The sequence below is a fragment of the Colossoma macropomum genome, unplaced genomic scaffold (genome assembly GCF_904425465.1).
Source record: "Colossoma macropomum unplaced genomic scaffold, Colossoma_macropomum, whole genome shotgun sequence".
In the NCBI taxonomy this organism is placed as follows: Eukaryota; Metazoa; Chordata; class Actinopteri; order Characiformes; family Serrasalmidae; genus Colossoma; species Colossoma macropomum.
The window spans coordinates 10,011,229-10,032,141 of record NW_023494801.1 but is presented as its reverse complement, the minus strand read 5'-3'; the positions used below and the strand labels follow the sequence as shown (position 1 = coordinate 10,032,141).

Sequence of the window (20,913 nt, the reverse complement as noted above, 5' to 3'; positions counted from 1 at the left end):
GTCCTCTTCCGAATCTAAGTGCTCAGTAATCCAAGCTACAGCTCAATGCTGAGGGGTTTCAGACTATAACATAGACGTGTAACGTCGTGGTCCTGTCTGACGCGGCCTTAGGGTGCCTTTGTTTAAAAATATAAATAAATAAAATACAAAAGATAATAATAACAATAATAATCATAGTGTTTTGTGCCTGGAATAATAATATTACATTAATAAAGAATACTTGGAAATGAGACCAAAAAAAGCCACAGACAGCCAGAGACTAATTTTCTTGTCTTAGCTGTCAATGAACAAACAGGGACGGACACTGAGAACCAGGTTTGAAACTCTCTATTTCTTTTTTTACATGGTGAAGTAAAACCCCTTTTTTAACAAATGCAGGGATCTTTAAATCATCAGAAAGGAGATGCCTTGGAAGTAAAAAAAAAATCACTGTTGAAACATGTAAATTAATAAATAATCCAAATAATTTACAGTATGTTATAAAAAGCGCAGTGAATACTGGAATTTTTTATGATCTATTTACATCAGAAACAAACATTACACATTCATTCTATCAGAGACAGGGGACACAAGAGCGTGTCAATGACCATTCAAACCATCCAGTTACTGGCTTCAAAAGCAGACAATAACAACTTAGTGCTGTGAGTACTAACCATCAAACCAAAGGGCATTTAGTTATTTGATAACTATAACAAGTCTTAGGGTAGTATATAAAAATGGACTTTCGCTTAGTTGTTTTTCTTTTAGTGTTGGTGAAATTTTCAATTACTTCTTGCATTTCCCACAATAAATAAATAATAACCCTTCTAGCAGTGTCATCAGATAATCAATATTGAATTAGATAAAGCCAATTGGACTATGAAGCCAGTGAGTATTAAAAAGAAACAAACAAACATACAACAGACTGTATATGGAGGACGTGTACTGTACATACACACATTTACACATGCACACTTATGGCTTTTTCAGGATTTTGCGAAGGATAATCAAGGAAGTATCTTCCAAAAAGGAACAAAATCACAAAGACAAACACAGAAAAGCATCCTTGGCTCTTTATACAGACAGATGCATCTGACAAACAACAAAGTGAGACAGACATAAGAGAAAGGAAAGAAATCTACAGGAGGCAATATTTGTTCAGATATGGCGGATCTTCGTTTTCTGTACATGAGGTTGCTTTGTAAACAAATTTGTTTAAAAAGTGTATGGAGTGTGGCTCTCAAGACCGCAGCCACGAAACGATGGGTGCGCACACATTTGATCCTGAAAGCTCTTGAGGATCATGGCAGTCTTTATTGCACTTACAACAAGCTCAAACGCTCAAACACACACACGCATATGTGCGCGCACATACACACGCGCGCACATACACACACTCTAACTGGAGGAATTGGAATTCTTCTACAGCACTGTCCCACACATTGTGTTTCTGGAACTAATAGTGTGGAGCTCCATCCAAGCACATCAACCCCGAGCTGTGGGAAAGGTGAAGCAGGGACAGAACCCCTCACCCTCTTCATCTCAAACCCCTGGAGGAGGCAGACTTGCTTCGGAGACAGATAATTCTTGGGCGAGGTCATTGAAGCGGGCAATGTAGTCAACGCTGCTCTCACTCATCATGCAGGCAAGCTGAGTATCCATCTGGCCCAAAACAAATAAACAAATAAAATATACAGTTATGCAGACTAGAACTTTAAATATTTGTCTGAACCTGAAGAGACCTGACTTCTCACGTCTGGTTTGGACATCATTTTCCAAACGTGTCAGGCTCACTTTCAGTTCTAATTTTACATTTACCTTTCAATTCTGAAGGAGAATTACACTTTTGGCATAATTCAGTCACTGAGATGCCAGTGCTCATTCAGAGCTGTTTGATGTGAAATGGTGCCTTGTAGTAAACTTACTGATGTCTTCAACACAAATATTTATTTATTTACTATCCAAAACAAACCTACACATGTCTGAGTCTTAAATGCTGATAATGGTAAAATGGGTAAAACTGAAAACACAAAACCCCTCAAATCTCAACTAAATCTCAAAACTGCTGTAAAACAATGTCTAAGTTATCAGGTACAGTTTTTATTACCATACAAATAAATAGCTTTCTGTGAGGCAGCTTTTAGGGGCATTTAATGCTTTAAATGTCTGGTTCTTGTCATCAGCGCAGTAAACAATTCTAACTCAGCAAGTTTCTCTAATACAAAGCATTTCACATAAAACCACTATGATTGACATTTGTATCTTAGGAATTGGGTTACACAGAAAACGACCGGGGTGGAGGAGGGAAGGGGGTGGGGGGGGAAGACAAACAAAGACTTTACCCTTCATTTTCCCTAGCTTTAGATGTTCTCCCCACCTTATTCTTCTTTTCCACTTTCATTATTTGATTATTTTAACCAGGAGTCATTAGGGGTGTAATGATACACAAAAGTCATGGCTCGGTTCACACCACAGTTTGGACATCATGGTTCGGTACAAGTTCCATACAACAAGGAAAAAAGCAACAAAAACACCCAAAAGGCTAGGTTTTTTGTCATTTATTTTGAACAGACAGTAGTGCAAGTTATAGACTGTTTCGTCTGGTTTTGTAAAGTCCCACCTGAGGTAGCTGCTACAGCCTGTAGAGTGGGTCATTTGCACTTCACAGACACAGTCACTACCATTAACTAAGTCATGCAGTGACAGTTCATTATCAGTCCTGATTTTCAAGTTAGGAGCAGAGAAAACAGAAAAATTTGTAAGGCTTTGTGCCAAATCTCTTCACAGGCACACAAACACTACAAGTTGTGGATAGAGATAAGTCTCGTTTCATTTGTTAATTGTGTTTTTTTAATCCCCTCTCTTTTTATTCACTTCACTGTTTAAACAGATGAACCAATCAGCCTCAGAGCTGATCGTGGATCAAGAGTTACAATGCTGCCACTGCTGCCAACTTGCTAATGGCTTACAGCTTAAGGTGTGGTGGTGGAACTAGCACATGTGAAATTTAATTCTGCATTACGTTCATCAATCTTTGCACATACTGAGTATTTGAGTATTATACGACTGCATGTACCAAACCATAATGTCTGTACTGTGACTGTTCGGGACAAATACACGTACCGTTACTCTCCTAGGAGTCACCCACTTACGGTGTCCACAAGGTCAACGATAGCCCATACTAAAATACATCTGGAGAGTACAGTTTTGGTAACACCTTGCTGTATAAGCAGTGTACAGAGTGATTACAGGGCATGGTGTGACAAGCCTCATCCAGACTAAAACTTTTGGAATCTTGTTCAAAAGCACTGCTTGATGAATGAATTTGTTAAAACAGAACTTAAACTTAATTTTAGACAGATTGTTATTTTACTTTATCATATTATTATTATTATTATTATTATTTTTATTATATTTTAAAATCCATGATCTAATAATGTCATTGTTGCTGCTACGAAGTAATTTATAAGCTGCTGTTATTAGAAATATCAAATTTTATTTGGCACTTTGAGTGATGACTGTATAAGTTGGGCTCGAGACAGATTTGGACTTACAACTAGGTGCCGTAGGCCAAGGCAGGCTCAAACAAACAGTTATTGGTGTTTTCGCTATAGTAAACGCTGCTCAACAGGGTTCAGCCCTGGCTGATTTTTGAGTTATTTTTTCTGCTGCAAGGTGAGGCGTCTTGGTGAACTTCTGTACACCTCAAAATTGATCTTGCTGCTGGCTTCGAAGGCAAATGAAGCAAAGCTTAAAAACCAAATACTGTCACATTTACCTGCTGGGGAATTTCTGTCCTATCAACATTATTCACACATTTTTGGCTAAAAAATGACACACTGTTCACATTAAACAATCACAATGTAAGACAGTCTCTTATTAGAGTGACAGCTGAGGCAGGCTCTTACCTCCACTACGTCAGGCAGCCCACGAGCCTGAAAAGAATCATGGGAGTTGCTGTCCAGCAGGCTGGGCCCAAGCAAGGCTGTACCACTGGAGGGCTCTACAGGGGGGAGGACAGTCCTACGAGTCTTATCAGGAGACACCAGGCTCGCTGCAGTGAGGAAAAACAGGCAGAAGACTGATCAGTTTATGAGTTTGTATAATTGTAGAGCTTCCGTTCATATCACATGACCAATTGTGCTGTTGCACAAAAACAAGAGGGAAGAGAGCATACAACATAAACACAATGAACAACTTGAACACTGCACTCAAAATGCATTTTTTTTTAACTCCTCCTTAATGGCTTACTACGATTGTCATTCGTGTCAAATGTGTTACAATGAAAACATGGACGTTCTCAGTAGTTCTGGTTTAAAGAAAAAACAATTCATTACAAGACTGTGCTAATGTAGCTAATTTAACGTTTGAGATGTTTAGACTTTACTGTTAGCTGAAACAGAAAACTGTTTGCGGTATTTAAATTTATGACAGTGTCAAATTTATATTACACATCTACATCCATGTTTCCAAAATATGAAATAAAATGTAAATAAAAACACACTGCAATGATGTGCAAATCATTTAAACCCTATATTTAATTGGAAATGCCCATTTAGAATGTGATGCCAGCAACATGTGTCAAAAAGCTGGGAGAGGTACATATTTACCACTACTTTGCATCACCTCTTCCTTTAACAACACTCTGTAAGCATTTAGTAACAGAGGAGCACAATTGCTGTAGTTTTGAAAGTAAGACGATTTACCATTCTTGCTTGATATAGGATTTTAGCTGCTCAACAGTTTGGACTCTCCTTTGTTGTATTTTTCTTTTTCATAATGCGGTAAGGCGACAGGTCAGGACTGCAGGCAGGCCATTTCAGCGCCTGGACTCTTCTACTACAGAGCCATGCTGTTGTAATATATGCAGAATATGGTTTGGTATTGTCTCCCTGAAGAAGACGTCGTCTGGATGGCAGCACATGTTGCTCCAGGACCTGTATATATTGTTCAGCATTAATGGTGCCTTCACAGATGTACAAGTCACCCATGCCATGTGCACTAATGCACCCCCATACCATCATGGCGGTGGCCTTTCTGGATCCTGTTATATATGGTTTCTTCTTTGCATGGCAGAGTTTTAACTTCCATTTGTGGATGCAGCGACTATGGATGGGTATCATTAGGATTTTATCGATACCGATACTGCTTATCGATACCAATATATGTTGATACTCTTATTGATGCTACTCTCTCATGTCATGAAAAGATGTGAAAAGGCTGTGGTCATCTCCATACACCTGAAAATATTAACAACCACAAGCAATACACAATCAGTTACCCCTGGTTGTTAAAACAGCTCACACTAAGGACGTTTTCACACTTGTGCCATTTTCTGCTGAGTCATGATTTCTTTTGCATATGTGAACATACCAAACGAACTCGGACCCCTATAAATGGCCCCAAAAACTAGTTTGTAGTTAGTTCTGTGGTTCGACTGATTTGTTCATTGTGAAAACAAAATGGCCCCAGTCCGCTTTTGCTTTGCTTTATAGTGAAAACCTCGAGGCTCACTGTACACACAGCCACAGTGTTCCAGCAGTTTAGCAGGTAAAAACAGACCAAGTATAAAGGCGTTAAAGGCTCAAGCTGGGCACACAAGACAATTTTAAGCTGCTTTCACACCGAACTCTGAATGAATGAAAATTCACCGCTGACTCGGATTTTCACTGCGTAGAGCTCAGTGAGGAGCGCAGCCGAAAATGGAACACACCGCGGCACACACGCAGGGTCATTTTTCTAATATTGCGCGATGCGCTTTGGCCAATCATTTCAGTGTGGTCAATAGCAGCACAGCAGGCGGGTCTGGTAGTTCCTCTCAACACCTGAAAGGTCAGATTTATCAGAGAACGGTGCCCACTTTGCAAGCACAGTGCACACCGTGTGAAAGGGGTCTGAGTTCTAATGGAGTTATGGTCTGAACAAGAACTGGTCGGATATCTCAAAGGACCAGAAAGAAAACCTCTTTACAGTTCACTTACATTATGAATACAAAAAGAACTGAGGTCATTTGCAGTTGGTTCCTTTTCAGGTTCACATTAACAGAACTCAGTAAGGTCCTTCTAAACAAATTATATGTGAAAATTTATGCCATGCTAGCTACTAAATTTTAGCTTAATACAGACTCATCTTAATGCTACTGCTTCCCCCACAATAAGCTGATTTAGATTACCAACGTATCCTAATTATTCCAACGCTGGAAACATGTCCTGATAAGGACATTTAGACTAGAGAATCAAACCATCCTACCTGTAGTTATAATATGAGGCTGAAGTTGGTTTCCTATCTGCCAGCTTCTTGTTTGAATTTTCCCATTCCACCTTAAATGGTGCAGCAGGTATTACTATAGCGCCTGAGGCATGAGCATATAGCTGCTGCACCATTTAAGGTGGAATGGGAAAATTCAAACAAGATGCTAGTGGACAGGAAACTGACTTCAGTTTCATAATTTTAATGCTGGTAGCATTTTTTGTAAGGTGATCTAAGCTATCAAAATATCCTACCTAGAATTTTACGTAAGGAACAACCTATAAATATGTGCTACAGTAAGACAGCAGGTAAAGTAGCACAATTCGTCACAATAACGGGAGGCTGCACTGAGAACGTAGGTGCAGCAGCCGCTTTGCTAAAGCAAACACGCTGCACCGTTTCAGAATATTGTATTTGTAAGTGTTTCATTAGGTTGCTGGTGTTTACATCTTTACATATCATCGTGTAGCTACACTGTGGTGCAAGTTGTTCAGTTGGGAAAGAAATGTTTAGTTTTGGCTGCCTTAGTTTTACTTTCAGCAAAAGCTTTAGGATGAAGAGCCTGAATACGGGTTTGGTGGTGGAGTTTGGGGGACGAAAGAAAAGCTAGCGGGCACTTTGTTTTTAGCCTCTAGCTACGGGCTGTTTGTTTTCCTGTCTCTACATGCTGATTTGTTGAGTTGGAATAAAAAGTTTAAGTTATGGACCAGACCCCTGACTCCACAGAGTTTCTTGGGGAGTTCCCGAACATCACTTTTGAGCATCTTACCTTTTCAGCCATGAGCAAAGAGCACAGAATGTTGCTCAGCATTCGAAATACTTAAGATAGTCAGAGGCATGCGAAAGCTTTCGTCACACGCCTCCTGATGATCCAAACAAGCAGAGACTATTTGACATTGCCTGCTATGTAGAATGATTTAACATTACAACACCACCGCAAGCAGCACCATTTGTCGGAGCAATATTTTGGCACTGTCCAGTCAGGAACTGGTACCAATTTAGTACTGGTTCTTAATACCTCTCCTTAGCAACGACGACCTGTGTTTACAGACAATGGTTTTTGAAAGTTATCCCAAGTCCATGCAGTGATTTTTCCACTACAGAATCTTGTCTGTTTTTAATACAGTACTGCCTGAGAACCTGAAGATCCCAGTCAGCCAATATTGTTTTTTGGCCTTGTCCCTCGCATACAGAGATTTATCTGGATTCTCTGAATTTCCTCCGTGGATGATGAGACGTAGATTATGAAATCTCCAAGTTCTTTGCTAATTAATGCTGAAAAATGCTTTTCTTCAATTGTTGCACAATTTGCCTGCACAGTTTTTCACAGAGTGGAAAACCCTCCCAATCTTTACTTCTGAAAGACTCTCTGGAATGCTCTTTTTACACCCAATTATGCTACTGACCTGTTACCGATTAACCTAATTAGTTGCGAGATGTTCCACCAGATGTATGTTTATCATTGCACAACCTTACCAGTCTTTTGTTGCCCCATATCAAGTTTTTGAAACATCTTGCTGACATCAAATTTAAAATGGGCAAATATTTCTCAAAAACCAATAAAATTTCTTAGTTTTTACATTTGATATGCTGTCTTTGAATTATTTTCAATTAAATATAGGGTTTAAATTATTTGTATTTGCATCATTGCATTCTGATTTTATTTACATTATGCACAGCGTCCCAACGTTTTTGGAAATGGGTTTGTAAATAGATTGTCAAATATGGTGTACAGAGCTGTCCTAGTAGCAGTTAGCAGTGGCTTAGCATGCTACAGCTTCACGTACACCACAGCAGAGGTTTGACAAAGGCTCACTGATGCTTCACTGACGCAAGTTTAAATTTAGAGAACAAAGACTCAAATCTGAGACAGCGAACCTGCTTTTTTGTGTTTAACAGTTAGCTAAACTGTTCTTGGTCCACTGTCCCTAGTCGTGCATATTCATAAATCTTTACATTCTTAATGAGTGTTGAGGTTTAGGGATGTTCTTAAGTCATTTTAGTAGTTTCCTGGGCATAACAGCAATACATACAAATACTTAACAACTTATTATCCAACATAGATTTTTTTAAGGTTAAATTTTGAGTGAGTGTATGGTACTCACAGAGCAGGCAGCCCAAAGTTGAGTCGCTGGAGTCACTGGGGTACCACTGAGGGTCATGCGTAGGAGACGGCATCCAGCTGTGGGCGGGACTGTCACTGGGTGAGGGGAGGAGTTTGGACCGGTCACTTCCATTGAGTTTTGGAGGAGAAAGAGATGATCCATCACCTAAGAAAGATAAGGAGGGCAAATCATGGAAAAAATATCAAACATTAAAATAGAAGCTGGGCTATGGCAACTGAATCACATCTAGTAGGAAAAGTAACACAGAGTTACTGACACCACAGCTTTTGAGGTTTAGGTATTATACATTGTGTATCTTCTCTTTACTCAGGGATTAAATGTGGTTTCTACATTGCCAACTAGTTACATTAACAGTTCTACAGATTACCAGTTAATACAAAATCTAGGATTGGACTTTAGAGTTTAGATCCACATTTCAATACCAGTAGTAGATTTACCCACACCTACCATAGTGAGCAGAATTGATGGCAAGCTCAATAATGGAGTCACTAATATGAGTGTGGGGCTCTCCAGAGGGGAGGGATTCGTCTGGAGGACCAGGCAGAGAAATGTCCAATAGGGAAGCAACACTGGGAGGTGCCAAAAGGGAGTCACCACCCTCTGGAGACGGTGGAGAAACACCGTTTTGCAAGGCACCCTAACAAAAAAAAAAAGCAGCAAGAAAGGGAAAATAAAAATCAAGGCAAAAAGGAAGCTCATTTCTGTGTTCATCTTAGATTTTGTCACATTTATTTAATTATTTAAATACTTGCCATATACTCTTGTCTACTACATTGATATTATGGATTTTTATGGACATGGCTGCCAACTACAAGTAATTTTTTGTCTACAAAAAACTTATTTTACAAGTGTTTAACACAGTTCTATAAGTAATTACTCTTTCTTTCTCACCTCTGGCTCCTGCTGGAGCAGCTCAGGTTCAGGTGCATCAGGCACGGTTGGCGTGGTGTCCTCAGGCCCCTTGAGGCGGGTCTCTAGAGCAGGGCCCTCCACCTCTCGACAGGGACTTCCTGGGATAATGCCTGCAGACTTTGCTGCCAGGTCAATCGCACCTGAAGCACAATTACAGACAAAAGATTTTACTAATAATAGCAAAACAGGGGCAGCTGAAGCAAGTTTAGAAGGTGATTTGTAAAAAATTAAATCAGCAAACAGGTCTTGGATTATTGATTTGACAGCAATCTTACTGGACAGATGACTGGTAGAAGTGGGATTTATTGTAGTGGACGCAGGTTTGAGAGGAAGGGGACGGGTCGATGGGAGCCGGGTTTGGATTGGCCGAAAAGAACCCGTGCCTAAAGGAGAAAGATAGACAAGAACATATGACAAAAGTAAAAAAAAGTAAAATAAAATAAATAAATAAATAAATAATAAAAAAAAAGACAATGAAAACTGAACTTGAAAACGTATGTTTTGGCTTGATACACTGAGAGCTAAGTCATACAGCTAACAGGGTGTGAACATGTATGTTACCAGTAGCTGAAGAATTAGAGAGAATGGAGAAGGAGCACACATGTTGGGAGGTGTCTCCTGTTGTTCGAGGCAGCAAAGTTCTCTGCAGGGCAAACACAGAATAGATCCCATTAATGTTTGTAGATGGCAACCGAAAACTGTAGTCTAAGATGTAGTCACAGTCAACAGTGACAGCAATAATCCTTCAGCATTCATAAAAAATAAAAATATCCTTTCCATTCTTTCCTTGTGTCTAGGTCTTTTTCCACCCTTTAACTTCTCTCCATATGTGCTTGTCTCACCTGTACAACGAGCGGCTTCCTCAGTGGACGTCCCCTGCCCACCTTTCTTTGCTTGGGTAGGAAAATATCTGACTAAAAAGACAAACATAAGAAAATTAAATAGTAATTTCATCAAGATAGGAATAGAAATTTATTTATTTTTCTTAGTGCAGTTGTAATCCAAGAACCCAAAAACATAGAAGTCCTGATGGCAAAACAAATTTAATGCAATGGTGAACTGCCAACAATTCTAAGTTTCACCTAAACTACATATTATCCCCAGTTTTCCGGATGCAGACAAATTTTTCAATCTTCGAGAACCCACCCAGATCGGCGTCAAACCACTGCATACACCCATGGCGACTGTTCATGTAGTGTAAATGGTTCCATTCAACAGGATGTAAATAAATGATCAATGTTGTGAGAAGAGCAGCCAGAGATTTGGAAAGTTGTGTATTGTCCACTCAGCATTACAGTAATCAAGTTTAATTTCCATCCCCTCACAATTCACATAAAAAAAGTGTAATATACAGTTAGGACGTTTATACTCAAATGTAATCTGGTTTACTGGAATTTGGTGGCATTCACTTCTGTGTTTGAGATAAGCTGGAGCTAAACCAATTTTTGACTGGCCTGAATTCTAAATTAGGCACCCACTTACACTGATTGAGTCCAGCTGCTGGCGGAAGGCTAGCTCTGCCTCCTTATTGGGAGAAAACATACGTAAGTGCCGGGAGCTATTGGGTGGAAGGGTTGTCGGAACAGCGAACACACCCCCATCAGTGTCACCTCCGGAAACCAACAGAGAACGTGGCAGATTACGTCCACCTGTGGAGAAATATGTATTGAATTTGTCTAGCGCATTACCAAGATAACCGCACCTGACCTGGATTGTATAACCCTTGTCAATAAGTTGGATGTCTAGTACGTGGACTAAGGACATAAGGAAACATGTTATGTACCTGTGCTGGCTGCATTAGGCAGGATTTTTGAGCGTGCTGTGTGTTGCTGGCGGCCACAGCTGGGGCTGCGAGTCCCCCCAGCCTGAGCTTTGCCTGGAGGAGTCAGAGACTGCTCCTCCTGCCCCGGCTTCACTGGAGATGTCCCGACTGAACACACATCTGGAGCCTGAGAAAGTAAGAGCAAAAAGGCACAGAGAAGAAAGAAAATCAGGGTACCTCACATAATGTTAGGTTACTAGGTTTTCTAGGTTATGTTCATTTTCAAAATTAAGCTAAAAATTATCAGCAATTGCTCTTTGATTTTTCTGAAATACAAGGCAACTCACAGGTTTGGGATTGACCTCTGACGAGACAAGCCTGAGGAGACAGCGAAGCATGCGATGAGTGGTGGACAGGACTGTGGGGCGGGGCTTGGGTTGCCACTCATATTCCAGCTGCAGTTTACCTGGCTTGCCCAGCATGAGGTAGAGTTCGGCTAGCGTTACATTCTCAGAGCCCTGTGAGCTCCAGCCCTCCTCGCGAATCTGCTGCGGGGAGCGTCCAGTCCCAGCTGCCTCCTCAACTCGGCCTGCGGACTCGGGAGGAGGTGGAGCTCCATCTGTTGTGGCCCCACCTCCCGGTCCAGGCTCCTCTTTGCTGTGGTCTGTCAGGATGGATTCTCTTTGACTGACAGTTTCTTTAGCTCTCCCACTAGAGCATGTCTGCGTCTGAGATGTCCCTGTTGGATCGACAGTCAATGCCCCACTACCCTCCTGTACTGGGCAAGGGGAGGAAGATGATGACAGAGTAACAGGAGTAAGAACGTTAGTGTTTTGGGCAGAGCTGAAATTGTTCTCTGTCCCAGGAGTTGAGATACTGCCATCAGAACCCTCAGGAGCTTGTCCATCAACTTTTTTTGAGTCTATGCCTCCTGAGCCACCCTTGCCTTGTTTCCCTGTTCCTCGAACAGGCTGAATGCCTAGGATATGGGCAGCTGGCAGGTCTCTGACACCTGGGCGGCCACGCCCACTTTCTTGCCAGTGTACTGTGCAGGAGGCCTTGGAGTGAACAACACGAGCAACACCTGGCAACGCAATGATGGTGCTGCTCTCTGCTGGGTACAGGAATAAATCCTCAGACTCGCCAGGCGGGGCTACACCCTCTAGAGCCTCCCGCTCTGCCAAGCTCTTAAGCTACACACATTATGGTTAAGGGCAGAAACCATAACAAATATGGATATGGCACATGGAAATGTGTATGTTATAGCTGACAAAAAAAAACTGACCTGTCAAATTCCTGTAACATGCACCAAAAAAAGGAAACAAGAAACACTACACAAAGAAGAGCAACCTCAATCTCGTTCCGCTGGACTGCTCTACACATTTTGAAGGACACTGAACAATGAGGTTTCTCACTCACAGAGACGCACAACAGACACATCTGTATTAAAAGGATACAATTCGCTGGTCCTGAATGGCCCACTTTTGTTTCAGGAACTCAATGAGACTGGACACCTTCCTATGCAACTCGACTACCATCCTAAAACAAACATATCAGACATCATTTGCTAAAACAGAGAATCACTTGACTTTGCATCACTTAATTTCAGTCTGTTTCTCTGATGTTTCATGTTGTTTAAGCATATTGGTCTAAGTAGAAGTATACATAAGAATGAATTCCCTATGTTGGAGACAGATTAAAAGTGCACAAAATAAAAAAAGTGAACACTCAGGAGTTGTTGGATGGCTGTACAAAACTAATACACTTGTTCTTTACAGTTTAAAAGAAGCTTCTGACAGGGAGCTTGGTGGATTCAACCTGGTCCAATCCCACTACTGCCAACGTTGCCCAATAACACTTAAAAATGCCACTGTATTGGCAAGCAAAAGGTAGGCACTGGGATAACAAACAGATATCCAGTAGCAATTAGATCCAAGATGAATTTTGAAGTTGACATGCACCAGTTATGGTGAACGCAGCTGTGTGAGACAGGCGAGACTCACCTGAGACGAGGATTATGAGCCAAACTCTGAACCCTAGTCCAAGAGTGGTTACTACGTGGCTGCAACTCCACAGCAACCTTCAGTGGCAACCTAACAGGCTTCTGGTCCTCCTCATCACTCACTCCTGAGAAAGGGAATAGAGGACAGGGGAAAATAAGCAGAATAGGAAACTAGAGGGACAGACATGTACAAAGACTATTAAACTCGCTGTTCCTCTATTTTGTCCATGGCCTCAATCTGCATCTCCTCCCACTTTCCAATCAGCCACACAGCCTGTAACCATAGAAACACAGTATTCACCCTACCTACACACTGGAGGGGTGCCAAAGCCTCTACAGACATCCACTATGTCCCTATCCAGAACTAGACCCACTTTCTGTTTCTCTGGACCTTCATTCCAAGAGTGTCTCTCACAAACTCCCATCTCACTTATGTTTCTCAGTCGACCACGCACACATACATTCTCACACACAGATACACACCATCTGGGTCACAGAGTTTCTTCAGTGCACGACACATGGGGGCTTTGATCCTAAGGTTCCTGCCTTTAGAGCGAACCGTAGTGGCCCTGAAACCACAAAAACACACCGGGTTACAGGTTCATCCAGCTGCAACACAACCCAAGTACATACTGCACAGTACTTTTGTGAATAATGCAAACACAATCTCTCTCTCTCATACACAAGAACATACACTTACCCTTGCTGTATCAGCTCATTCAGTTTGGCAACATTCTTGTCATCCATTACTGAGAAAAACAGAAAACAGACAGAGAGAGGGAGAACCATTAAGCATGTTTCTTCATGATGCAACCATTAAAAAAAACAAAGTCCCCTCCCCTTGACCTAACAAGGCAGACACTACTTACAGCCTCCAACCTTCTTCCTGAGCTCAGCATAGCATATGAGGCCATAAAGCTCCTGGGAGGACTTCTTCAGCACACGAGAATACGCTGAGTAAAACAGAAAAAGAGAAAAATGGCATGACCATGAACATCATACGGTGGCCAAGAAGACTAACGCAGAAAACATTTAACAAAATCGCAACATACAAGCTGCATTTCACAAATGCCCTGCAAAGTAATAAAGCATGCTGCAAATTCACAGATGCTCTGCAAAACTCAGAAAACATTTTCATCAAAGTGACAATCTTCATTAATTTGCAGCATGTTTTTCATTGTAAATATTTTTCATTGTACTGTATATAGGGTCCAGTCGGCCACCGTAACATCATCCCCAGGATGCATCACAGCACACAAGGTCACAATCATGCAACACAGGTCAAATCACACTGGATTTAAAAGCATCACACCCTGCATATAATTTTTATATATATTTTTAATCTTTTGCAACTTATTTCCTGTGTTTAGCCATCTTTTCCTTTTCAATAACATCCACATGTCAAACTACACCCAGTACCACTACAATCCATGAAAACCACAGTTAACACAAATCTTTGTGTCTTACCGTTATTAAAATCAATGTGTTTGGAGATTTTGTGCCAGGTCCTGTAATAGAAGTGGCGAACCTGCTCCTTGTTCTTCACCATACTGGCAGGCTTCCCTTTCTTCTTATACTTCAGAGCAATGTTATTCTGAATGGCCTCAAAGTCCTTCCCATGCTGAGAGAGGCAGAGAAAAGGAGTGACCAATGTCTATAACTCAGTTTTCTGTGGGGAAAAAAGTGTGATGCAACATCATAGTCACAATCTAAAAACTGATAATAACATTGTCACTCTGGTCAGTACAGAAAACCATACTACCTCCTGCACCCTGACAAAAAAAAATAAAAGCTTTCTATTATCCGCTTTAAATTCTTTGTAGAGGGTTACGCCAAAAATATGATGCAAAAAAAAAGGAGAAATACCAGAATTTGTCAAGTGGGTGGACAGCGACTTTCCAACTATTTTCAGTGACGCACTTGCCGCAATGAGTAATTCAAGGTAAATGCTAAAAGGCTTTAGCAAATGTGAACCTTACAAATATCCAAGAAAAACAAAATTACCTCATAAAGTCCTTCAAAGAAACTGTTTTTGTCCTCAGTGCTCCAGGACTCCCACTGTCTCCGTGCACGCTTCTGGTTCCCCGCCTCATCTTTCTCCACCGGTCCCTGGTTCCTAGGAGTCGACCGAGAGGTCCCTCCAGCCCCAGAGCCTGCACCAGAGCCTGTGTGGCCTGTTGTAGATACAGCAGGGACTGCATCACCACCTAGGGCAGACAAGAGAAAAGGGTGCAAGAAGACCAGAGAGGTAAACCAGGAAGTCCTTTACAGCTTCACACCACACAGCTGTAAGCTCATACCAAAACATCTGGACTTTAGTGGATGAACAGACCAGAAATAATGAAAAAGTTTCCACCTGCTATAGACGGAACGTGTTTATTCTAACTAAAAATAAGAGGAGAAAAGAGAGAAGTCACAAGCTCTAGCCAAGAGTAAACATGCCTTGCTTATTATTCATGGTAATATAACTGGAAAACTATTATGGGGAGAAAAGGTGTTTACATGGTACATGCCTTACTCAGAATAGTTCTAGTGTGCACACACAAACATGTACAAACACAGCAACACGTACAAAAACAGGACATATTAGACAGTATAAAACAACAGCATAGGACTTACAAGATAATCGCCTATCAGCTTTTGACAAAATTTAGCACCTAGCCATCCTACAAATTATATGAGCTCTACTCTACAGCCACAGTACAATAGTTGTGGAGTATTCCTGTGCTTCCCTAAAAAAATGAAACACTGCTTCCTACTGACTGGAAATGCAGTGATACCACTCCACCCCCCCCCCTTTCATTACTGATAACGATACCTGATCCTCAAGTATTTCCCAAAACCGATCCTGAGTTCTTGATAGATTGCTATAAATCCTTTTATTTACACCATATTTTATTTTGGTAAAACAGTGTCCATCGTCACAAATAAAACATACTACGTTTGAATCAATGGCATTTACTGTTTGGATAACTTATTTGAATGGTTTCAGAGCTACAAGTCACTGTGCACCTTGGCATCGTTTATCTTTAAAGGGGAATTCCACCGATTTTTTAAAATTTCTGCATAATTTAATTGATGAGATATAAAGGCATTCAGAGATTTTTAATGTTCAACGCTCTGTTCTAGAGAAAAATACAGTGGTAATACAGTGGTAATAATAGGAACCAGGAATGTCTACATTCTATGTACTATCCAAAACGTGCATTAAACCTACATGTCTTCTGGGTTTGTATATATAAAATGGTGATAATTTGTGCAAATTTTGAAAAACAATTTAACTACCCTTTAAATAAATAATTAAATTTCATGTAAATTTTCAATCCTTGCTGGTCTCGCAATCACTCTGGCATACTGGCATTACAGATTTTGTAACGCGCATTTTTACTACAGGTTGTACAGGCTGACATGTTGATGATGTTGACTTCAGTTAAGCACAATGGTATCGATATTCTCGATCACCGATACTGATACAGTATCTGTGCAATACTACAACTGATTCTGTAAAATACATTAACATGCACGATGTCCAATTTGAGAGAGGGAAAAAAAAGGACAAGTCAACGAATGAAAAACGGGACAGTGTGTTAGTGAATAATTTCCTTTTTTCCTTTAGTGTGCCATATGAATTTAAGTATATGTTGGCAGTGTGTCCATACAAATGCATCAGGAAGTGTGTGCGCAGTCATTCGGAGGTGTTCCAGACCTGCTGCTCAATACACTGATCCAAAAACAACACGTGGGGAGAAAAAGAAGCCAACAACAACCAGCTCCCCCACCAACTCTGCCTCTACTGTCAGACACACAAAACGACTGTACTATAATCTTAATTGCACTATGCATTAAAAAAACTCCAAAACCATCGGTTAGAGCACACGTGCCAATTTTCCCGAACTAAACATAACTAGGCAAGCGTTTAAAGATCAATCCGATCTAAACTGCAACATGCAACTCAGCATCCTTGCAACACCACACATTTACATGCTGCCAAGACATGGTGTTTAATCACTGTTGCTCAGCAGACTCTACACTCAGTTCAAAAGAGATTCCTCACATGCAACAATCTGCGAATTTTTCTACACCAACATGAGTTTGTGACTTTGGAAATGAGACCAAAAAGTAATTCAGATGTCAACTGTCAAACAATCTGCCGCCTCCACCTTATCAGTACTGTGGCTCAGTGTGCTGTTGACAAATCAAATGAAAGCAGCAGCATCCTTCTCGCTTTAGAAGTTCCCTGCTTTCCATCAACTGATCTTCTCTGTTTACATAGTCCAGCCACTAGCGTTTTTTGATACCGATAAAATCCAAGAGACAAAATATGAAGCGGAGCCCAAGTTTTCGTGCTCCAGGTGAGGGGCGACTAACCTCTGGCTCTCGCGCCGCTGTGACCGTTTACGGCCGGGGCAGCGAGCTCTTTCCGTATCCGCTTGCTCGGAGGTCGTACGCTGGAGCGGAGAAAATGGTGCTGGTCCTGGCCGTGCGGGGGCGAACCAAGGCTTGGGTTCGGCGACGAGGACGAGGAAGAAAGAGAGGGAGTCGAACCGGGTCGGACGGCGGCGGACGGCAGAAGCGTTTCCTCCTCTCCGTCCCTCTTTGTGCTCGGCTGCTCGGCGGCGGCGCTCTCCTCGTCCTCGCCGCCCTCAAGCTTTCTGGCCGCTTTGCTGGCTCCGTCGGCTCCCGAGGCAGCCCCATGGCCCACTGTCATGCTGTCGAGACACAAACAAAGCACATTTTTACGAGCTTTCACACCCAGAAAACCAAAAAACAAAACGCGAGCAACTTAGAAAGGCGACGTTCGTTCACTCCAACTCAACATGGCCGCCGCTGTTTGTTTCAAATCCCCTCACAACGTCCCAACAAAACCGCGTCGAAAAAATATCCCTCTCCACCCTCACGACTTCGACCAAAACTACAATATTTCGACCAAATTCACTTCCCACTCTCCCCCAGCTTTAGCCGAACTCGAGTTGAGAGTTTTTGCTTTGTTTAATCCGACATCGAAGGCGAAACGCTCCCCGCACTTTAGCGCCCAGCACAAACGACAGACGACGACGACGAAAAACGCTCTCGCGCATTCGACCTCTAATGTTTATTTTTTAAAAAGTGGTAGTTTTTGGAGCGACCGTTACCCGTTTTCCAGCTCTTCGGCAGCGGACGCTATCTTCTTTCTCTTCACCATGAGTCTGAAGATTTTGGAGCCCAGCACTCGACCGATTTAAACATATTCAAAGCCCGAGAATGAGAGTCAGCTTAGGCTCGTCCTTCTCCTCCTCGCTGCTGCTACTCGAACTGACTGAGCTGCGGCTCGACCGTTGTTAGCTCGACTCTCAGAGAAACACCAGCAAGCCCAGCTCAAGACCTCGGTGCTTTCAGCGTCCACAGTAAACACGTTCACGATTAAAACAAATTAAACGAGCTACCACGAAGGCTGACCGATCGTCATATTTTGAACTTGCTCCGCGCTTTAAGCGGACGCACAGTCCTTACTCACTCACTCACTCCTGAGTCTGGACTTTGCTGGAACTACGTCATCATAACTTAACTGATGGTGTTTTTGTTTTTACAAATTCACATTTGCTCAGTGACATCAAAGATCACAAATTCATCAAACAATGCATAGAAAAGGTAAAGGAAAGCCCGCGTTTAGTTATCACTGCAATACACAAGAGAGTTTAGTTGATGTTGTGCTACACTCCTTTAGTAAGAGTGGGTGTTCTAGGTCACTTTACACATCCTAAAAGCATAACTGATCCCAGGGCGCTTTGATTACTGTAGCTGTAACAATGGCAATCATCAATCCTGGCCTGGTCCCGAATAAGAATCATCTCTTCTTAATCTGTTTTCAGGACAACATTTGCTAGCAGGTTGGTAGTCTGCGCCAATTAGGGTGTGCCTTTCTCTCTCTCTCCCTCTCTCAGGCTAAGCCCCAAAAAGCACTGGACCCTTTTAGATATATTCATATATGATTAAAGGGAATAAAAGTGTATATATGCAATTATCATGTTCTTTATTACAAGAGCAAGGACATAGCGTGGGGGATCACCGTTTTCGTAACAACGAAGTAACTGCACTGATAATATCTCAGCCTTTGGTGTAAAACAATATTTAATCCGTGTCTTGACATGCTACTGTTTTAGTAGAGTGAGTGCCAGGCTGACCACAGCTGTACACCATAAATATCGACAGCTGCTAAGCTCAGTGACCACAGACAATGTCAATGTTTGAGAGAGCGAGAAGGATCCAGACCGAAGACAGCTCACTGTATTTCTTTCTGTATCTCATTATGCGGTTAAATCACACTACTTTAGAAACATGACAGGTTTGTGGAAATAAGACAGATGGTCAAGAACATTGCGTGAATTTAAGCCAGCTATGTGAAAAACACCATAAAGACCCATTAGGTTCTCATTGCTGGTCTTTGATTACTCGAGACAAATTAGACAAATGATCAACAACGTGCTGTTAAGTGTGACTTCGCTTGCTTCTGAACGCTGGTATGTAATTCCTGTCGTTGGCTAGCTAAAAGCTTTGCTTCCTAAAATAAAACATCCGTATTTTGTTCGAGCACCGGTGAAGTACAACCGTTTCTTTCTATAGCGATAATATAACATGCAACAAGTGCCGTTAAACTGATGTAACTCAAACCAAAACAGAACGGCTGGCTAGCTAGCTTAGCTACGAAGCTAGGCAGCTAACGTTAAAGCGGGCAACCACACTCGGGATAAAAAGCCACCTACGCTTCGGATGTTAACGTGACTACGTCAAAGACGACTACAAAACAGCTCCTGTAAAATATCAGTACTTTACCTTGTGAGGCGTCTAACAGCTTAAGCGAGCTGAACACTCATCCACATTAGACGAAGAGCAGAGCTAACCGTTAGCCGCACTGCTGACACTGTCAAACCTTCCTGTGTTGTTTTCCCTCGTGTTGTGACCACGCCCACTGCCTCTCAAAGCAAGCGCACTGATTGGTCACATTGAACACGTTGCAGGTACGCAACGGACGAGGCGTGGTCGGCCCAATCACATTACAGAATCCCACAGCGAACGGATGATTTGGTCCAATCACAATTCAGATCCGGACAGCAAAGTTATGATTTGGTCCAATAACAATTAAGTGTCTAACAGCGTTTGAGTCGTTTGGTCCAATCACGATCCAGAATCGTGTAACATTCAAGCTCGTTTTCGGTTTACCAGCAAATAATTAAACTATATTTCATGCTGAATATTAAACATTATTTTAACTGGAGAAGGTTTATTTGGCATTTAAATGGGAAACGTTTACTTTTATACTTTTAACAGTATAATATCAGGCACTGCACGTATTAACGTGCAGTGCCTGATATTTACGGATCTGTTGCTTGCAGTGGTCCACCCCCAATTAAGAGAGAAAAAAGGCTATATGTAGAATATAGCTAGGATCAATAGAATCAAGAGGATAATGCTTGAAATATTTATTTATGCATTTAAAATGATTGCAAGGTTAAGGAGCACAAAACGGAACCACTTAAAATAATAAAGAAATATATATATAGTACAAACGTATCAAAGTAAAAATATAAATGAATAAAGGCATTTCCTGAATTTGGATGTATTTCTATAATTTACAAATATAGTTCTTTTTTTATAGTATTTATCATAGCTGTAACTTCCTCCACTTTTTATATTGACAGTGACGAAGTGGGAAAGTTTCTGTTGACCTCTTGAAAGAAACTGTTCAGCCAACCAACAAGCAAAATTTGGGTTGACGAACAATTCATTTTACCCAATAGACTATCATCGGCGTATGATTGATTTAAACATGGCCCAGTCATACATTGGCTTCGGACCACTATTTTGACTTCCAAACACACGTGTCCCGGCCTTTTGGGCGTGGTTAT

The 20,913-nt window shown here is 41.5% G+C and overlaps 1 protein-coding gene across 2 annotated transcripts; it reads right to left on the bottom strand.

The window, feature by feature from the left end:
- Nucleotides 1-297: 297 nt before the first annotated feature.
- Nucleotides 298-19,946, bottom strand: cramp1 (cramped chromatin regulator homolog 1). 2 transcript variants are annotated; one of them, XM_036589752.1, is made up of 20 exons: nucleotides 19,841-19,946; nucleotides 17,399-17,739; nucleotides 15,035-15,237; nucleotides 14,498-14,651; nucleotides 13,900-13,983; nucleotides 13,731-13,779; nucleotides 13,514-13,599; nucleotides 13,032-13,155; nucleotides 12,486-12,567; nucleotides 11,376-12,221; nucleotides 11,050-11,215; nucleotides 10,749-10,915; nucleotides 10,109-10,180; nucleotides 9,828-9,909; nucleotides 9,542-9,649; nucleotides 9,246-9,406; nucleotides 8,802-8,991; nucleotides 8,334-8,498; nucleotides 3,888-4,033; nucleotides 298-1,641 (listed from the first exon to the last, which is right to left on the bottom strand). In XM_036589752.1, the coding sequence occupies exons 2-20, from the start codon at nucleotides 17,736-17,738 to the stop codon at nucleotides 1,522-1,524; spliced, it is 3,345 nt and encodes a 1,114-aa protein (XP_036445645.1). In that variant the 5' UTR covers nucleotide 17,739; nucleotides 19,841-19,946; the 3' UTR covers nucleotides 298-1,521. The 2 variants fall into 2 exon arrangements, with proteins under 2 accessions (XP_036445645.1, XP_036445644.1); XM_036589751.1 differs by lacking the exon at nucleotides 19,841-19,946 and adding an exon at nucleotides 18,163-18,524.
- Between the last annotated feature and the right edge of the window lie 967 nt (nucleotides 19,947-20,913).